At 39.8% G+C, this 16,677-nt stretch overlaps 1 protein-coding gene across 7 annotated transcripts in view; it reads left to right on the plus strand.

Annotated features, from left to right (window-relative positions):
• Positions 1 to 16,677, plus strand: part of LOC141509505 (uncharacterized) — a 65,700-nt gene that overhangs the window by 17,915 nt on the left and 31,108 nt on the right. For all 7 annotated transcript variants that reach the window (XM_074219115.1, XM_074219113.1, XM_074219109.1 and 4 more), the window contains exons 3-4: positions 12,730 to 12,865; positions 13,979 to 14,048. In XM_074219115.1, the coding sequence (XP_074075216.1) occupies positions 12,730 to 12,865; positions 13,979 to 14,048 (206 nt within the window). The remainder of the gene's footprint in view (positions 1 to 12,729; positions 12,866 to 13,978; positions 14,049 to 16,677) is intronic.

The following is a 16,677-nucleotide window of genomic DNA, read 5'->3' on the forward strand; positions in this document are numbered from 1 at the left end:
TGAAGTGCAAAGCAAAGTAGAAAAGAGTGAGTGAGAGAAGAGGACCCAGGCAGTGAGAGAAGTAAGGAAGGAAGGAGACAGGGATCCTTTGCCTCCTCTGTGCCAGACACTGGGTCAGGCACTTTATAAACAGTACCTCCTTTGGTCCTCACAACCACCCTGGGAGGTTTTATAGCTGAGGAAACTGAGACAAATGGAGGTGGGTTACAGAGCTAGAAAGTGTGTGAGGTCAGATTTGAACTCAAAACTTCTTGAGTCCAGGCCCAAGGCACTATCCAGTTTTTCCAGGGAGTTTGGTTAAGAAAGGGATGAGAGGTATAGGGTGATGGCTCATGGAAATGATAGGGTACAGTGAAAGGATTTTTTAAAAAAGGTTTGTAGAGACTTTGACTTGTTCTGTAGGCAATACAGAAAGAGAAAATAAAAAGAGATTGATGATTAACTTGGGGGGGGGTGATTGTGGAGGTCATCTGCTGGAGAAGATGGAAGGGCTTGGATCCAAGATTACATAGCAATAGCAAAAAGGATCAGACTGAAGGTGATATTGAGGGGGCGGTGTGAGAGAAGGTTTAAGAAAGAGTCATCCTGACTGGACAATTTTTTTTCCAGTAAAGGAAGAAAGGGAGGAGAGATAACCCAGATTTATAGTTGATCTGGTCAGGATGGTTGTGCAACCTTAGTACAGCATGTGAATAGGAGGGGAGGTGGATGGTGGGAGTCATACAGGGATGGGGTTTGGCTGTGAACTGTGTTTGGATAAGGGGGTGATGGATTTGACAGTTGGGGAGTTAACCTGGATCATTATAGGGTTGAGATTGGGAAGGGAGAGAAGTCAGAGCAAGGATATGGACTTGAGAAAATGCTTCAGAGTGAAGGGATAGGAGTGAGAGGAGGAAAATGGATTTTTGGGAAGGGTGAGAAGCTTAGGAGAAGAATGGCAGCATTTTTGGAGGGTGATGATGGGATTCAGGGTGTGTTCATCCCCATGTGACCTGGCAAAGGAAGTCATGGAATTAGAGATGCTTAAGGAACTGGAAGGCTGGGGCTTTGGAGGGAGGATCAACAGGAACTCAGTGAACCAAGAAGACATTGAAACTATCTTTCCTCCTAAGCTCACTCCCCAGGCACTGTCATGATTTCTTTTGAGGAGGCCTCTGTTCTTGTGGTCACTAAGGTTCAGAACCCAGAATCATCCTCAATTTCTGACACTGATCAGCATCTTATGATTCCTCATTGTCTTTTTTCTTTGTCTTCTCCTTTTTGTTCACACCAGAACCACCCTAGTCCAGTTCTGGACTATGACTCTAGCCTCCTAGTTGGACTCACATCTGTCTCTTCCTCTCTTCAGTCTGTCCTTTGCAAAGCTGCCACAGTGACAGTCTTAAAATAGACTTCTGACCATGGCACTCCTTACCTCAAAAGTTTCTATAGCTCCTCATTGTCTGTAGGATAAAATGAAAGTTTCTTGGGATTAGGGTTAAAACCCTTCACCCTCTAGCCAGAGTCTCTCTTACCAGGTTGAAGACACACTCCCTCCCATCATTGTTATTCCTCCTTGTAAAAGACATTCTAACTCCTCTCTGTGCTTGCTGTCCCTCCTGCCTGCAGTGCTCTTCTTTCTCCCCTAAGTCACCCCAAGTCACTTCTAGACTTAGTTCAAGGCTGGTGCAGTGGTTTGGAGCTCCAGACCTGAGTAGGAAAAGTTTAGATCTGACCTCAGTTATTTAATAGGTGTGTGACCCTGGGTAAGTCATGCAACCTCAACTGACCCCAGTTTCCTTATCTATAAAAGGAGATAATAACACCCACCTCCTAGGGTGATTGTGAAGATCAAATGAGATATTTGGAAAGAACCTCCCACAGTGCCTGGCATATGATCTATAAATGTTTATTCCTTTTCCCTTTCTTTAGAAAGACATTTCCTGATTCATCCCCTGGTTAGGTCACCCCATCACGGTGGATTTATTTAATATCTTCTTTTTGTTTACTCATCTTTGAGTAAATATATTGTATTCCCCAGAGGAATGGAAGCTTCTTGGGGGCAGGAACTGTCCCATTTTTCCATTTGTATCCTTAGCAACTTAGCAATAGTCACATGCTAGGTGCTGATCAATAGTTTCTTGATTGTCAATCCTTTTTGTCAGATGGAACCATGAACGAATGCAGATTAGATGTGAAGGAGAGGATAAGTATAGCACATCCCCACCCTTCCCTGCTCAGAATGGCCCCAGGTTGGTCTTTGTCTTAATCACTGACTACATCTAGCCCAGGGTCCCTCTGGGACTCTCCACACTCAGGGCCTCTTCTCATCTGCAGTCTGCTCCAGTTACAGGCCTTTCAGTTCTAGGACCATGATCAAATCTCTTTCACTGCTCCAGGAAAGGGCATGCCATTCTGCTCCTCATAGCACCTCTCACCATGTCTGAAAGTTCCTAAATCAAAATCTTCTTGGCTGTCACTTCCCTGTATATGTTGTCTTCCCCATTAGTATGGGTAGGGTCTTTACTTTGGTACTCCTTATCTCTGAGTTTGGTTTACAGTGTGTATTTAATAAAGACCTTTTCATTCATTTATGGAGGGAGAGGAGTCTAACAGGATGCTTGAGGGATTTATGCATTTATTAGCTTTATAGTATTCATAGGGTTTATGTGTTCATGGTATCTTTTTGTGTTTTTATTTATTTTGTATTTTTCATATTTCAATATTTTCATATATCACTTGGTTGGTTGGTTAGTTCTTCTCCTTCCTTATTGAAGAAGATCAAGATGATATCACTATGCTTGAGACAAATTATAGTGTGTCCGACTGTGGCTGATGAGACCAGTACAAGCTTGGAAGACTCTTCTGCAAGTTGGGCACAAATAGTCATGTGAACCCTTGGAGTGGTTACTCTAAACTTCATATGTTATATTTCAGTTAGTTATGTTGTGAAAGAGGAATCAGAACAAAAGGGAAAAACCATGAGAAAGAAAAAAAAAAGTGAAAATAGTGTTTTGCTCTGACATCAGATTCCCTAATTCTTTTTTTGAATGAGGACAGCATTTTCAAATCTGCTTCTCTTTTTTTCTTTAAATTAAATTTTTTTTTTATTTAAAGCAGTGGGGTTAAGTAACTTTCCCAAGGTCACATGGCTAGACAATTATTAAGTGTCTGAGACCAGATTTAAACTCAAGTCCTCCTGACTCCAGGGCCAGTGCTCTATCCACTGTGCTACCTAGCTGCCCCCGAGGATAGCATTTTCTATCATGACTCTTTTGGAATTTTCTTGGATCACTTGAATCACTTGGATCACTGAGAAGAGCTAGGTCTGCCATGGTTGATCATTGCACAATATTGCTGCTATTGTATATAATGTTCTCCTGTTCTGCTCACTTAATTCATCTAAGTCTTTACAGATTTTGCTGAAATCTGCCTGCTCATCATTTCATATAGAACAATAGTATTCCATTACAAGCTGTACTACAGCTTGTTCAGTCGTGCCCCAGTTGATGGGCATCCCCTTAATCTCCAATTCTTTGCCACCACAAGAAGAGTTACTAGAAATATTTTCTATATTTGTGGACACTTTTCCAACTTTTTATGATATTTTTGCAATATAGATCAAGTGGTGGTATTGCTGGATCAAAGGATATCTACAATTTTATTGCCTTTTGAGCATAGTTACAATTGCTTTACAGAATGATTGTATCAGTTCACAACTCCACCAACAATATATTATTATTCCAATTTTCCCACATCTCCACCATTTATCATTTTTCTTTTCTGTCTTATTAGCCAATCTGATATGTGTGAGGTGGTACATCAGAATTGTTTTAGCTGGCATTTCTCTAATCAATAGTGATTTAGAGCATTTTTTTCATCTGACTATAGATAGCTTTAATTTCTTCACCTGAAAACTGTTTATATGTTCATAGCTTCTTGTTATTTCTTTGCAACTTTATAAATTTTATTTGAACAGCAAATATAGACATGTCATATCTGACATGCATTTAGGACATTTGGTGCCTGAAAAGGGTTTGGGAACACTTGCTACATACATCTTATTTTTTATTTTTAGTTTTTTGTAAGGCAATGAGGTTAAGTGACTTGCCCAAGGCCACACAGCTAGGTCATTATTGAGTATCTGAGGCCCCATTTGAATTCAGGTTCTCCTGACTCCAGGGCTGGTGCTCTATTCACTGCACCACCGATCCACCCCCATACATTTTAGTAATACATAAACTATTATCTTTTGATCAGACCTGACATTTCACTAATATGATGAACTCCCAGTGAAGAACTCCCCTGTCAATTTAGATTAGCAACTATTCAGCAATTTGTAATCTTAGGAAGTTGATTAGGGGACTACAAAAGATTAAATGTCTTCTCTCATGTCACTGGCCATCATAGAAGCAATTTGCAACTCCACTAACCATGTATTGGGGTGCATTTCTTTTCATTAGTGAAATCTACTCTTTTTTGGGTCAGCTCTGATCCATGTGGAGGTTGGGGGTAAAGGAGACCTGAGCTCTAAATCATTTCATTCACATTACAACCCAAATAGCATTCTCCAATGGATAAGTGATCAAAGGAAATGTGCAGTTTTTTTTAGTCAAACTATTAATAATCAATAATGATAAGAAATGGAAATCTAAATAATTACTTCCCATCCAAAAAAATGGTAAAGATAGTAAGGGCTTGGGAGATGGCTAGGTGGCGCAGTGGATAAAGCACCGGCCTTGGAGTCAGGAGTACCTGAGTTCAAGTCCGATCTCAGACACTTAATAATGACCTAGCTGTGTGGCCTTGGGCAAGCCACTTAACCCCATCTGCCTTGAAAAAAACTAAAAAAGAAAAAAAAAGATAGTAAGGGCTGGGAATAGTTAATGTTGCAGGCTATGGAACGATAGCCATACCAATAAATTGTTGATGGAGCTGTGAATTGTTTCTCTGATTCTGGAAAGCAATATGGAAAGACCAGTAAATAGACCAATATTTATTAAGCTTCTATTATATTCCAGGCACAATGGTAAAATGCAATGAAAAATTAGGCTAAGAAAGTGACTAAACTGTCCAGAGTTTTTGACCCAGGTATCTCATTGCTAAACTTATATCCCAAGAAGTATATTTGGGGATATTCTTCCCAAATATTCAAAGAAATCCTTTTTTTTTTGTAGTAGCAGGAGCTGAAAATGGAGTAGATTCCTTGATTGGGGAATGGTTCTACAAGTTGTAATACCTAAAAGTGATAAATATTACTATCCAGAAAGAAGTGATGAATATGAAATATATGGTGAGTTATGGGAAGACTTATGTGGGGGCAGGTAGGTGGTGCAGTGGATAGAGCACCAGCCCTGGAGTCAGGAGTCCCTGAGATCAAATCCGTCCTCAGACATTTAATAATTACCTAGCTGTGTGGCCTTGGGCAAGCCACTTAACCCCATCTGCCTTGCAAAAACCTAAAAAAAAGACTTATATGGACTGATGAATTATGCAAAGGCAAAAATAACAAGAAATATGGAAGCAATGCTGTTTAGTAGTAAAGCCATATGGGCAGCTACATGGTGCAGTAGATGAGTTCAAATTCAGCCTCAGACATTTACCAGCTGTGAGACCCTGGGAAAATCATTTAATACCGCTTGCCTCACATGTGAAATGAAGTGGGGAAGAAAATGGCAAATGACCCCAGTATCTTTGTCAATAAAACCACCATAAAGGGGTCACAAAGAATTGTACATGAACAAAAGCAATAGTAAAGCCTAAATATGAGGGAGGCCAATGAAACTAGATCCCTTTTATGCAGAGGTGAGGGGGTAAAATGCAACATGTATTGGAGAACTTGATTAATTTGTAAATTGGATTTGCTAAGCTGATACCATTGAAGGATGGAGAGAGGAGGAAGAGATATATAGAGAAATGGAGATAATGTCAAAAAAAGATATTAGTAATTTCTTTAAAATAAAGGGGTGCATTAGATAACTCTAAAATCCCTTCTGATTCCACATTTTGATTTTGTGAATCAGGGGAGGTAGATTCTAGTTTGGGATGTAAGATCCAGGACAGGGGTTCCCCAGAAAAGAGACAGAATGCATAGGATTGAGTCACCTAGGGAGTCAGGAAATGATGGCTTCAAATGCCACTTATGACATCATAATGGTGAGCACCCCCCAGAGCCATCTCTCTCTTTTACTTAGTCCCTTCATCATCATCTTCAATGAATCCAATGATCATCTCTGTGCAGATGATTCCTCAGATCTATAGATTTGGTCCTCATCTTTATGCTGACCTCCAGTTTTACATCTCCAACTTCCACTTGGACATTTTGGACAGGATATCCTATAGACATCTTAAGCCCAACATGTCCAAAGCTAAGCTCATTATCTTTCCCCACAGCTCTTCCTTTCTTTCCTAAAACTTTTTGGGGGCACCGGTTTTCCAATCATCTAGGGTCAAATCTCCCTTGATCCCTAACTCTCTCATTCTCCATCACTTGCCAAGTCTACCCTCATAACCTCTCTCTAGTTCCCTGCTTCTGTTCTCTGATAATGCAGTTATTATGGTATAGGCTCTCATTACTTTAATCCTGGCCTATTTCAATAGTTTTGGGGTTGGTTTCCCTAAAGTCTCTCCCCACTCCCAACCCATTCAGTTGAGTAGAATCTAATCAGCTGTTGAACTGATCTTCTCAGGTGGCACAATGGCAAGATCCAGAGTATGGGAAGACTCATCTTCAGGATTTAAAATCTTTGTGATCCTGGGCAAGTCAGTTTAAATATATATATGCATGTATAATACATATAAATATGAAAATATACATGACATCACCACCTTGATGGCATGGTCTTTATGCAAGTGAATTGGGTTTGAGTGAGGGTGGGTTGTGCTAAGTCACCATCAGTGTTGCTTTCTCCTCCAGAGTCATCTGGGTCCAGTGGCCAGATATAGATTAGAATGACTGGAGATGACCCTGGGCCAGGCAGTCAGAGTGAAGTGACTTGCCTAAGGTCATACAGCTAGTAAGTGTCAAGTGACTGAGGGCAGATTTGAACTCAGGTCCTCCTGCCTCCAGGGCTGGTGCTCTATCCACTGCGCCACCTAGGTGCCCCACATTATACCCACACATACACACTCGTAATGCACACTCATGTGTTCACATACCCACATGTGTATGTGTATGCATGCATGTATGTATACTATAAACTAAAGCTTTTTGGGGCCCTCAATAGTTTTTCAAAATGTAATGGGTTACTGTGACCAAAAAGCTTGAGAACAGCTAATTGTTGTCTGTCATAATTGAAGAAGACATGACATCAAGTGAATGATGACATGGCATGACCATTATTTTGATTAAAGTGAGGGGAATGTTGTTTGAAGCCACTCTTCTCACTGCCTCTTCCAGACCCATCTTAACCCAATGGCCTATGAGTTCAGGAACTAGGATATCTGGTTTAGATGCTGGGGAAGAACTTGATCTTTTAGAAATAGGTCTTTCCCATATCGTTGAGGCATCATGGTGGTATGGTAATGCCAGGCCCCTATGGAGGAAAACTTGCAACAACACAGTAAAGCTCTCCTCTCTCTCTCTCTCTCTCTCTCTCTCTCTCTCGATAATGGGATTAAGTGACTTGCCCAAGATCACCCATCTAGGTCATTATTAAGAGTCTGAGGTCGGATTTGAACTCAGATCCTCCTGACTGTAGGATCGGTGCTCTATCCACTGTGCCACCTAGCTGCCCCTTACCATCTCTTAATGGACTAATTGCTACCTGTCACTACATGGTCTATGCCATTCAACTCTGCAACCATATTTTCTCTTCTACCCCCTCAGTCCCCCCAACTCAAAGACTTTGGTTTCCTGGAAGCTGCCCTTTGGTTCATGGGACTGACCCCACCGGATCACTAATTGGCATCGTTTATGGTCCAAATGTCAACAGTATCTGATCCTCTTAGGACCTCCTACTATTGTTCTTGATTAATGAAAAATTTCTTGGCAAATGTTTTCTCTCTCTGGTCCACCTTGTGCTTGTTCAGGAATGTTACCTCTAGTGGCACAGTAGGAATGCCCCTGACTGTCCCTTATAATCATGGTCTAATTCCCCAAACCAACAAAATAGCATGGGGGGGTCCTATTCCAATATTCCCAACTGGGGCATCCAGACCACTTGGGCCTGCTCTGAATACTTATATTGTTTTCAAAGTAAATGCTTGAAGGGGGGCTAGGTGGCGCAGTGGATAGAGCACCGGCTCTAGATTCAGGAGGACCTGAGTTCAAATTTGACCTCAGACACTTAATAGTTACCTAGCTGTGTGGCCTTGGGCAAGCCACTTTAACCCCATAAAAAGAAAGAATTCTAGCCAAGTACATGCTTGAGAGCTTTACCGTGCTTTAGTATACGCTCTTGGAGCCACAGGTAGCGCAGCTGCTGCCAACAGGCTTGCCCTCTGATGGATCCTTGTTAAAGAATTTAAAGTGTGCTCATTGCCATTACAGGGCCTGGAAAGAGGCCTTTACTGTTATTTTTAACTTAAGACTATGGGTTTAAGGGTTTACTTAGGTAACAAGCTGAGAAAATATCTGGTTTGGCCACCAGGTGGCACTTTGTTCAAACTGGCTCCTCCCCGTCAGCCCAGCGTCGGCGGCATGGACCCTTCGAACAGGGTGCGATGTTCCATCAGGCCACCAGAGGGAGAGCAAAGACAGTGCAACCCTGGCCCAAAGGGTGGTTGTGGATTCAGTGGCTTCCTTGGCCTTGGATACTGCCTCCTGATGCTGCCTTGGCCTGCTCACGTCATGCCCAGGGGCTTCCCATCTGTAAATTGGGGTGGGGGGTGGGATGGACTACGGAGCCTCACCAGACCCTTCCTGCTCTGGGACCAGGATGTACTGGGCAGGAGGATCTCCTTCCTGGCTTTCCCCTCCGGCCATCTTCCCGTCACCCTCCCCAGGGCTTGGGGCAGCTCTTGAGTCCAGAAGAAAGGAAGACATATTTTTTTTTTTTCCCATTAAACAGATAAAGTCTCTTTTTTTTTCTTCCATGGTGCTCTGGCCCTTTGCTCTTTGTTGCAGAGAGGTTGGTCCACTGGCAAAGATAGTGGACTCCCACTGGTCTCATCAGCCGCAGTTGGACACACTGTTCTTTGACCCCAACATCATGATGTCACTTTGGACCTCTTTGAGGATGAAGGATGACTGTATTGAGTTATATGCTCATCCGTGAAATCTCTGAGTCAAAGGACATAAACAGTTTAGTGATTTTTTTTCCTGTCATAATTTTAGGGTTTTTCCTCCCCAGAATGATAGGACCAGTTCACAGCTGTACTAATGCTTATTCCTGAGCTTTTCCTTTCCACAGTCCCTCCAGTATTGACCATTTCCATTTTTTGCCATCTTTGCCAATTTGTTCCATGTGAGGCAACATCGTAGAGCTGTTTAAAATGTGCATTTCCCTTTATTATTAGTAATTTGGGCACAGTGGCATTGGCATAGTGGACAGAGACTAGGCCTTGAAGCTAAGAAGACTCTTATATAACACATATACTGGTTGTGTGGCCCTAGGAAAGTCACCTAAATTCTACAAAACTCAAGAGAAAGTGTGATCTGCACTAGTGAAGGGACTTTTTCACTCATGAGGTAACTAAATCAATAAAACCACGGGTCTAGTCCCAGACTCTCAGCTGCTGGTAGATTGTTGGCAATTGTTCTTTAGAAAACTTCCAGTTCATATTTCCTTTTATTCTTTATCTCATGAGCAATGACTCTTTGTCCTAAAGCTGAGATATTTCTATAGATCTGGTACATCAGACTTTTATCAGAGATATCTGATGAACATGCTGACCCAGGTGACTCTGGCAAATTGTTTAGCCTCTCAGTGTTCTATGCAGCAGAATAAGGCTATGGGAGGTAGAGAAGATGCTAATCTGCCCCCAGTTCCCTAGAACAATGAAATCACAGGTCTGGTCCCAGTCCCTGGCCCTATTACTATTATCGCCCCCTCCCCGACTAGATGATTTTCCTTCTATGTTTATTTATATGTTTTCTTAGACAAAATCTTTTAAACTTTGTATAATTTAAATTTATTGCTTTGTCTTCAGTGAACACCTGTCCTTTGGGCAGCCAGGTGGTGTAATGGATAGAGTACGGGGTCTGGAATCAGGAAGACCTGATCTGGCCTCAGAAGCTTACTAAATTGTGCGATCCTGCCTAAGTCACTTCATCCTGTATGCCTCAGTTTTTTCATCTGTAAATGAACTGGAGAAGGAAATGGAAAATCACTCAGTATATCTTTGCCAAGAAAACCCCAACTGGGGTCACCAAGAGTCTGAAACAACTGAACAACAGCAATAAGAAGTCTCTGTTCTTTGCCACAGTCATCATCATATCTCTGTGGCTAGAGCTGTAAGAGTTTTTCTTGTCTGTTTTTTTGGTTTTGTTTTTTATCTTTTTTTTTTTCTGTTTGGAAAAGGCAAACAGGGTAAAATGACTTGTCCAGGGTCACACAGTTTGTTTATGTCTGAGGGCAGTTTTCCTGACTCTAGGCCCATCGTTTTATCACTGCACTAAAATAATGGTAGTTAATATTTATATAAGGTTCACAGACTACTTTGTATAGAATATCTCATTTCATCCTTATAACAATCTTATTAAATAGATGATATTATTATTCCTATTTTTCAAGTGATGAAACTGAGATAAAGCAGGTTGCAATGTTAATAATGTGTCCCACAATTAATAAGAATCTGAGACAAGATTTGAACTCAGGTCTTTTTGAGTCCAAGTCCAGTGTTCTCTCCCCTGTACTACTGAGCTGCCTCTGAGCACTGATAGAAGCAAGCAGTTATATAGAGCATCAAAGAATGCAAGTCAAAACACATTTATTAAGTGCCTTATCCTCACCATGCTTACCTCCTTTTACTTACCACATGGGCAGCTAGGTGGCAGTGAATAGAGTACCAGGCCTAGCATCAGGAAAACTCAATTTTCAAGATAAAATATGACTTCAGATACTTATTAGCTGTGGGATCCTGGACAAGTCATTTTACCCTGTTTGCCTCAGTTTCCTCCTCTGTAAGGAATATATATATATATATATATATAAAATATATATATGCATATATATGCACACACATACATCCATATAGTCTCCCTTTCTAAATCCTATCCTCACTCCTTTTCCCATTGAGAAAGCAAGAAAAATAAAAATTCATTTTATACATATTTGTAGTCAAGCAAAATTAACTCCCTTCTTGGCTATGTCAAAAATAAATATGCTCTGAATTCATTACTTTGCTTCTAGTTTCTTCATACGTTCTTTGGAATTGTTGTTGGTCACTGTGTTGATCAGAATTCCTGATCTGTATCTTACCTCAAGACCCAGATGACTCTAAAGGAGAAAGTGAGGTTGGTGACTTTGCCCAGCACCTCCTTATTCAGATCCAATTAATTTGTAAGGCATGGAATTACCTTCCTGATGTCACGGTCTTCTTTGAGAATGAAGGACAAACAACACGTTTCTAAGTTTTTTAAAGCCATTTGTCTTCACAATATTGTTATTGCACAAATTGTTTCACTGGTTCTGCTCACTTCACTTTGTATCAGTTCATCCAAGTCTTCTTAGGTTTCTCCAAAGTCACCCCTTTATCATTTCTTATAACACAATAGTATTCTGTTACATTCATATACTATAACTTGTTCAGTCATTGCCCAACTAGTGCATAATGCAAAAGTTTCCAGTTCTTTTCCTCAACAAAAAGAACTGCTATAAATATTTTATTTTTATTTTGTTTTTTTCAACTGCATGCAAAGGTAGTTTTCAACATTCATCCATTTGAGAATTTATGAGTTCCACATTTTTCTACCACCCTCCCTTCCCTCCATCCTCCCATGGCAGTGAAAAATCTGGTAAAAGTTGTATATGTATAATTGTCTTTAACATATTTCCATATTAGTCAAGTTGTGAAAGAGAAATTAGAATTAAGGGGGAAAAGAACCAAGAGAAAGAAAAAAGAGAAATTTTTAAAAAGTGACCATTAGTATGTCTGCTCTACACTGAGACTCCATAGAGTATTTTTTTTTTTTTTTTTTGGTTTTGTTTTGTTTTTTGTTTTCTGGTTGTGGATGTCATTTTCCATAGCAGGTGGCTCAGGGTTGTCTCAACTGAACTATTGAGAGGAACTGCATCCATCATAGTTGATCATCTCACAATGTTGCTATTAATGTGTACAATGTCCTCCTAGTCCTGCCCACTTCATTTGGTTCATGCAAGTCTTTCCAGGCTTTTCTAAAATCCTACCACTCATGATTTCTTATGGAACAATAATATTCCATTGTATTCATATACCACAAATTTGTTCAGTCATTCCCCAAATTGATGGGCATCCCCTCATTTTCCAATTCTTTGCCACAACAAAAAACTGCTATAAATATTTTTGTCCATGTGGGTCTTTTCCTCTTTTTTATGATCTTTTTTTTGGGTATAGACAGTGATATTGTTGGATCAAAGGTTATTCACAGTTTTACTATAAATGTTCTTTGCACAAAAAGATCCTTTTCCTCATCTCTGATCTTTTTGAGTGTTTTTCCCCCCATAGTGGTTTATAGTCCAGAAGTTCCAGTAATGTAATTTCCCTTATTCATTATCAGTTGCTTATAAATTAGTCATCCAAACTTAATTATCTTTTAGAAAGAGGTATTTGCTAAGGCAGAATAGTACAAAAACAGCTTCTCAAATATGTAATTTACTCTCTCCTTAGTAAAGACTCCATCTGGCCAAGGAGTAACCCGGCCCCTGGAAGTTTTGCTGCTGGAATCCCTTAGTTTGGTGGCATTTTCTGCTGATCTCTTTGCGCCTGAGTGGAGTCTGTGTCTCGTCTGCTCATGTCTCCTAAGGTAGATATTTGCCACCAGCTGATCTGGGTCAATGAGGTGGTGCATTGGAGGAAACATTTTACCTGGAACTAGGACTATCTGAGTTCAAATCTGACTGCTGTTATTTGCCTCAGTTTCCCCTTCTCTAAAAATGTGGGCATCTACCCCCAAGGTCATTTTGAAGTTCAATTCCAATAACAGAATATCTGTAAAGTTCTAATAGGAAACCCTTAATCAAGGCTAGGTTCCTTCCTTCCCCAAACTGATGGATTTGGGGAGATTGTTAGTATACCAGTGGGAGGACGGGAGGGTTCCAGAATCCTGGGCTTTCTCTTCCAGTCTTTCCAGATGGAGAGTACAATGAGGCCCAAACCAGGGTGCTGAAGGGACTCCTTCTTAAGGGTCGAGCTAGCTTCAGGGAAAGGCCATTGAAGGCTCTCCCTCCACCTTCACTTCCTGACTTCCCTGACTTCTGACTGCCCAGCCTCCCAGCTTTCATAGCTAGTGGTTTCTCTCTGAAACAACCTCGTGCAAACATGGCATCGATCTGGTATTTTTTTTTGTCTTCCCTTTGAATTTTTTTTGTCCCTTCCATTCAAAGGTAAATTCCTTGAGAGTAGAGAGTCTGTTCTTTCTTCCTAGCTCCAGATCTTGGGTCTGACACATAGTGAGCATTAAATTAATGCTTGTGGATCAACTTAAATGAGCCTCATGGGCATTCTCATTACTATTAAACATCCTTCCCATCCAACTTCACTTCAGTTGGTCTGACTTCACATGTAGTCAACAACCTATTGATTGACTGCTTGAGACATTCTCACCTCTTAAGACATTTTATCACTTATTTTAAATGGGAGGGATAAACAGCCCCCGTTTTTATTTGTACTTTGTATACCAAAAGCATATATATTTTTTTGGTGATCTATGTTTTCTTTTTTTGTTTTTTGTTTTTTTTTTGTAAGGCAAACAGGGTTAAGTGGTTTGCCTAAGGCCACACAGGTAATTATTAAGTGTCTGAGACCGGATTTGAACCCAGGTACTCCCGACTCCAGGGCCAGTGCTTTATCCACTACGCCACCTAAGCTGCCCCGATCTATGTTTTCTTTACAGCATACTTCTGTTTTGTTTTTCCAGGGCCCATATCCAAGACATGATACCAAATCTTCCAGGACTTGTCAACACAGATGGATACTGTCCACTTCTGGTAAGTCACATGAGCACAAAATATCCTGCCTGAAGCCACCTAGAAAACATTGCTGAAAATTGCAAAGTTTTGGGCAAGCAACAGAAGATGATGTTTAAGAGTTGGATGTCTATTTCTGAATCATGGCTTAAAATATAGGAATGACAGGATCCTAGCCACAAATAGAGTGGTTCAAAAGGAGTAGTAACATTTTGTTTTACCTATTGTGATACCTGAAAATTTCCCATGTGGGATATTCAAACTTTTATCTCATAAAGAATTCAGTTTAATATCTTAATGTCAAAGAAATGGGCCTGGAGCTCCAGATTGATTATATAGGTAGTTTAATAATCAAAGTGGGATACTCACATCCAGGGAGTCTGACTAGGCCATTAGGTGACAATGACCACCCCAATATTCCCATGGTAATTATAGAAAACAGACAGAAAAAGGAGAAGCTGCAAAGTATATCAGTGAGGACTGGCTGATATTTTTGAGTTTTCACAACTTAGTTCTGACCTTAGGTCCCAGACACCTGGGTGCTGCATCAGGGTTGTTTTGAGCAAAATCCTGTGTTTACAAAGCCTTGTCTTCATCATGCTCTAGTTAGTATGCTTTCTTGGGGTTTATATTAATCTTAATTTACATTATTCATTGAGAGAAACTCATTATCATCATCATCATTATTATTATGGCTTTCACTGATAACAACTTTTGCTGGGGACTCATACCATGAACTTTACAGCTAGAGACTTTTGCTAGGAAACCCATATCATAACTTTCACTCCTTAGAGTGGTAGACACTATTATGGCTTTTGCAACTTAATAAATCCACTGTCTTTTAGTTTCATTCAGTTCTTACTTTAATAAAAAATTGTTTGACGTAACTTGTACAGAAATTCACCAGTTTGGGTGATATTGCAACATTAGGATATATTTGAAACTTGAGAGCACTCCAGTTGAAAGCAGTTCCAATTTTCCTTACAGGCATCTTATCACCATTGGCATCATATGCTGCTCACTTTGAGAAACCTCATATAAAATTATCAAATAAGAAGCACTTATATCCAATTTAAGAAAACAATATTAACTGTTAGCATTTATAGTGTTTGCCCTGTGCCAGGCAGTAAATAGAGGTCACTCCATTACTAAATTCTAGATCCAGGCATTTTCCCAATTTAAATTCTGTCTTAGCAAATTAGGAGAGATCCATTTCACTTAAAGTATGACCAAAATGAATTCAATCACATCTGAATCGACATTCCAAATGGTATTATACAAAATCTCAATTTTTGCTTTTAATACCATAGTACTGTATTTTACACAAATGCTATAAATCCCAAACATTTCATCTTATGGGGTTTATCATTTCCAGTCAATCCACTGCCAGGGATTTTCAAAAATGGCAATCTGATGTTAAGTTTTTAATTTTACCACAGTCACATTTAAGAACACATCTCAATTTATTACAAATCTAGATCCTATAATCTCCAAAAATACCCATTGCTTATTAATTGATTTATTTTATTTTTTTAGTTTTTACAAGGCAGGGGGATTGAGTGACTTGTCCAAGGTCACACAGGTAATTATTTTGTGTCTGAGACTAGATTTGAACTCAGGTCCTCCTGACTCCAAGCCCAGTGCTCTAATCACTGCTCCGCATAGCTGTCCTTAACTTATAGCTCTCTGTACTCTTCTCTTTACAGTGATTTTCAAATAAAATTTCAAAACTTTCAAAATCAGTTGTTTTACTTACACAAAATCAAACCTCCTATCCTCTCATTTTACCTTGAAACCCTTTACAAAAATTACAAATACAAACTTATAAAAATACAATAAGGCATTTTCAAGTTATTTTGGATTTTTAGCAATATATAATTTATAGCAAGATTTCCAGTTTTCATAGTACATATCCTAATTTTAAAGTTACATTTACATTTATCAATGTTCAATTTTCACTTGTATGATGTTTAAATAACAAATTAGATAGCCAAACAAACTCAATTATCTTTCTATTGTGCCTCATTCACAAAAGAACTTTCTCCTCCCTCTTTTATTTTCAGAAGTCAGGAAAGATTCAATTGCCAAGACATTTCTGAAATGCAAACCTGCAGACTTTATTGGCAAACTATGTCAAACCATCTATTATCAGTGATATGACCTTTTCCTCTGGCTGTAGAACAATAAATCAATCATTCAGGTGGGGCTGGGGATAATGGAAAGAACCCTGTTCTAGTTCAGTAATGCAAAGGAAAAGAACAAAATCTACTTTTAAAAACTTAAATTAAGCAACAAGAAACCAACAAGTCTTTATCAGAGCAGGTATCGTCTGTTTTGGGACCCCAATATATGGTAGCAGGCACAGAGGGTCTCTGGTCATCCCCTATGGACTTGATCATGAGATTCACCTGCCTCCGGTTGTCTGGACAAAGGAATTCATTTTCATTCAGATTGCTGGAATTGAACAATGACTGGGCATGGGCCTAAAGCTTTAGAGCTAGAATTCGCCTAGATTAGATTCTACTATTTGCACTTTAATCAGAAGTAAGCTCTCTTGGGTGGGAAGGATCTCCCCAAGATTGAAAAAAATAATCCTGGAGGATTAGATCAATCTCCTCATCAACTCTGTCCTTCTGAGACTGACTGACCT

Source organism: Macrotis lagotis, chromosome 1, assembly GCF_037893015.1.
Source record: "Macrotis lagotis isolate mMagLag1 chromosome 1, bilby.v1.9.chrom.fasta, whole genome shotgun sequence".
Classification (NCBI taxonomy): Eukaryota; Metazoa; Chordata; class Mammalia; order Peramelemorphia; family Peramelidae; genus Macrotis; species Macrotis lagotis.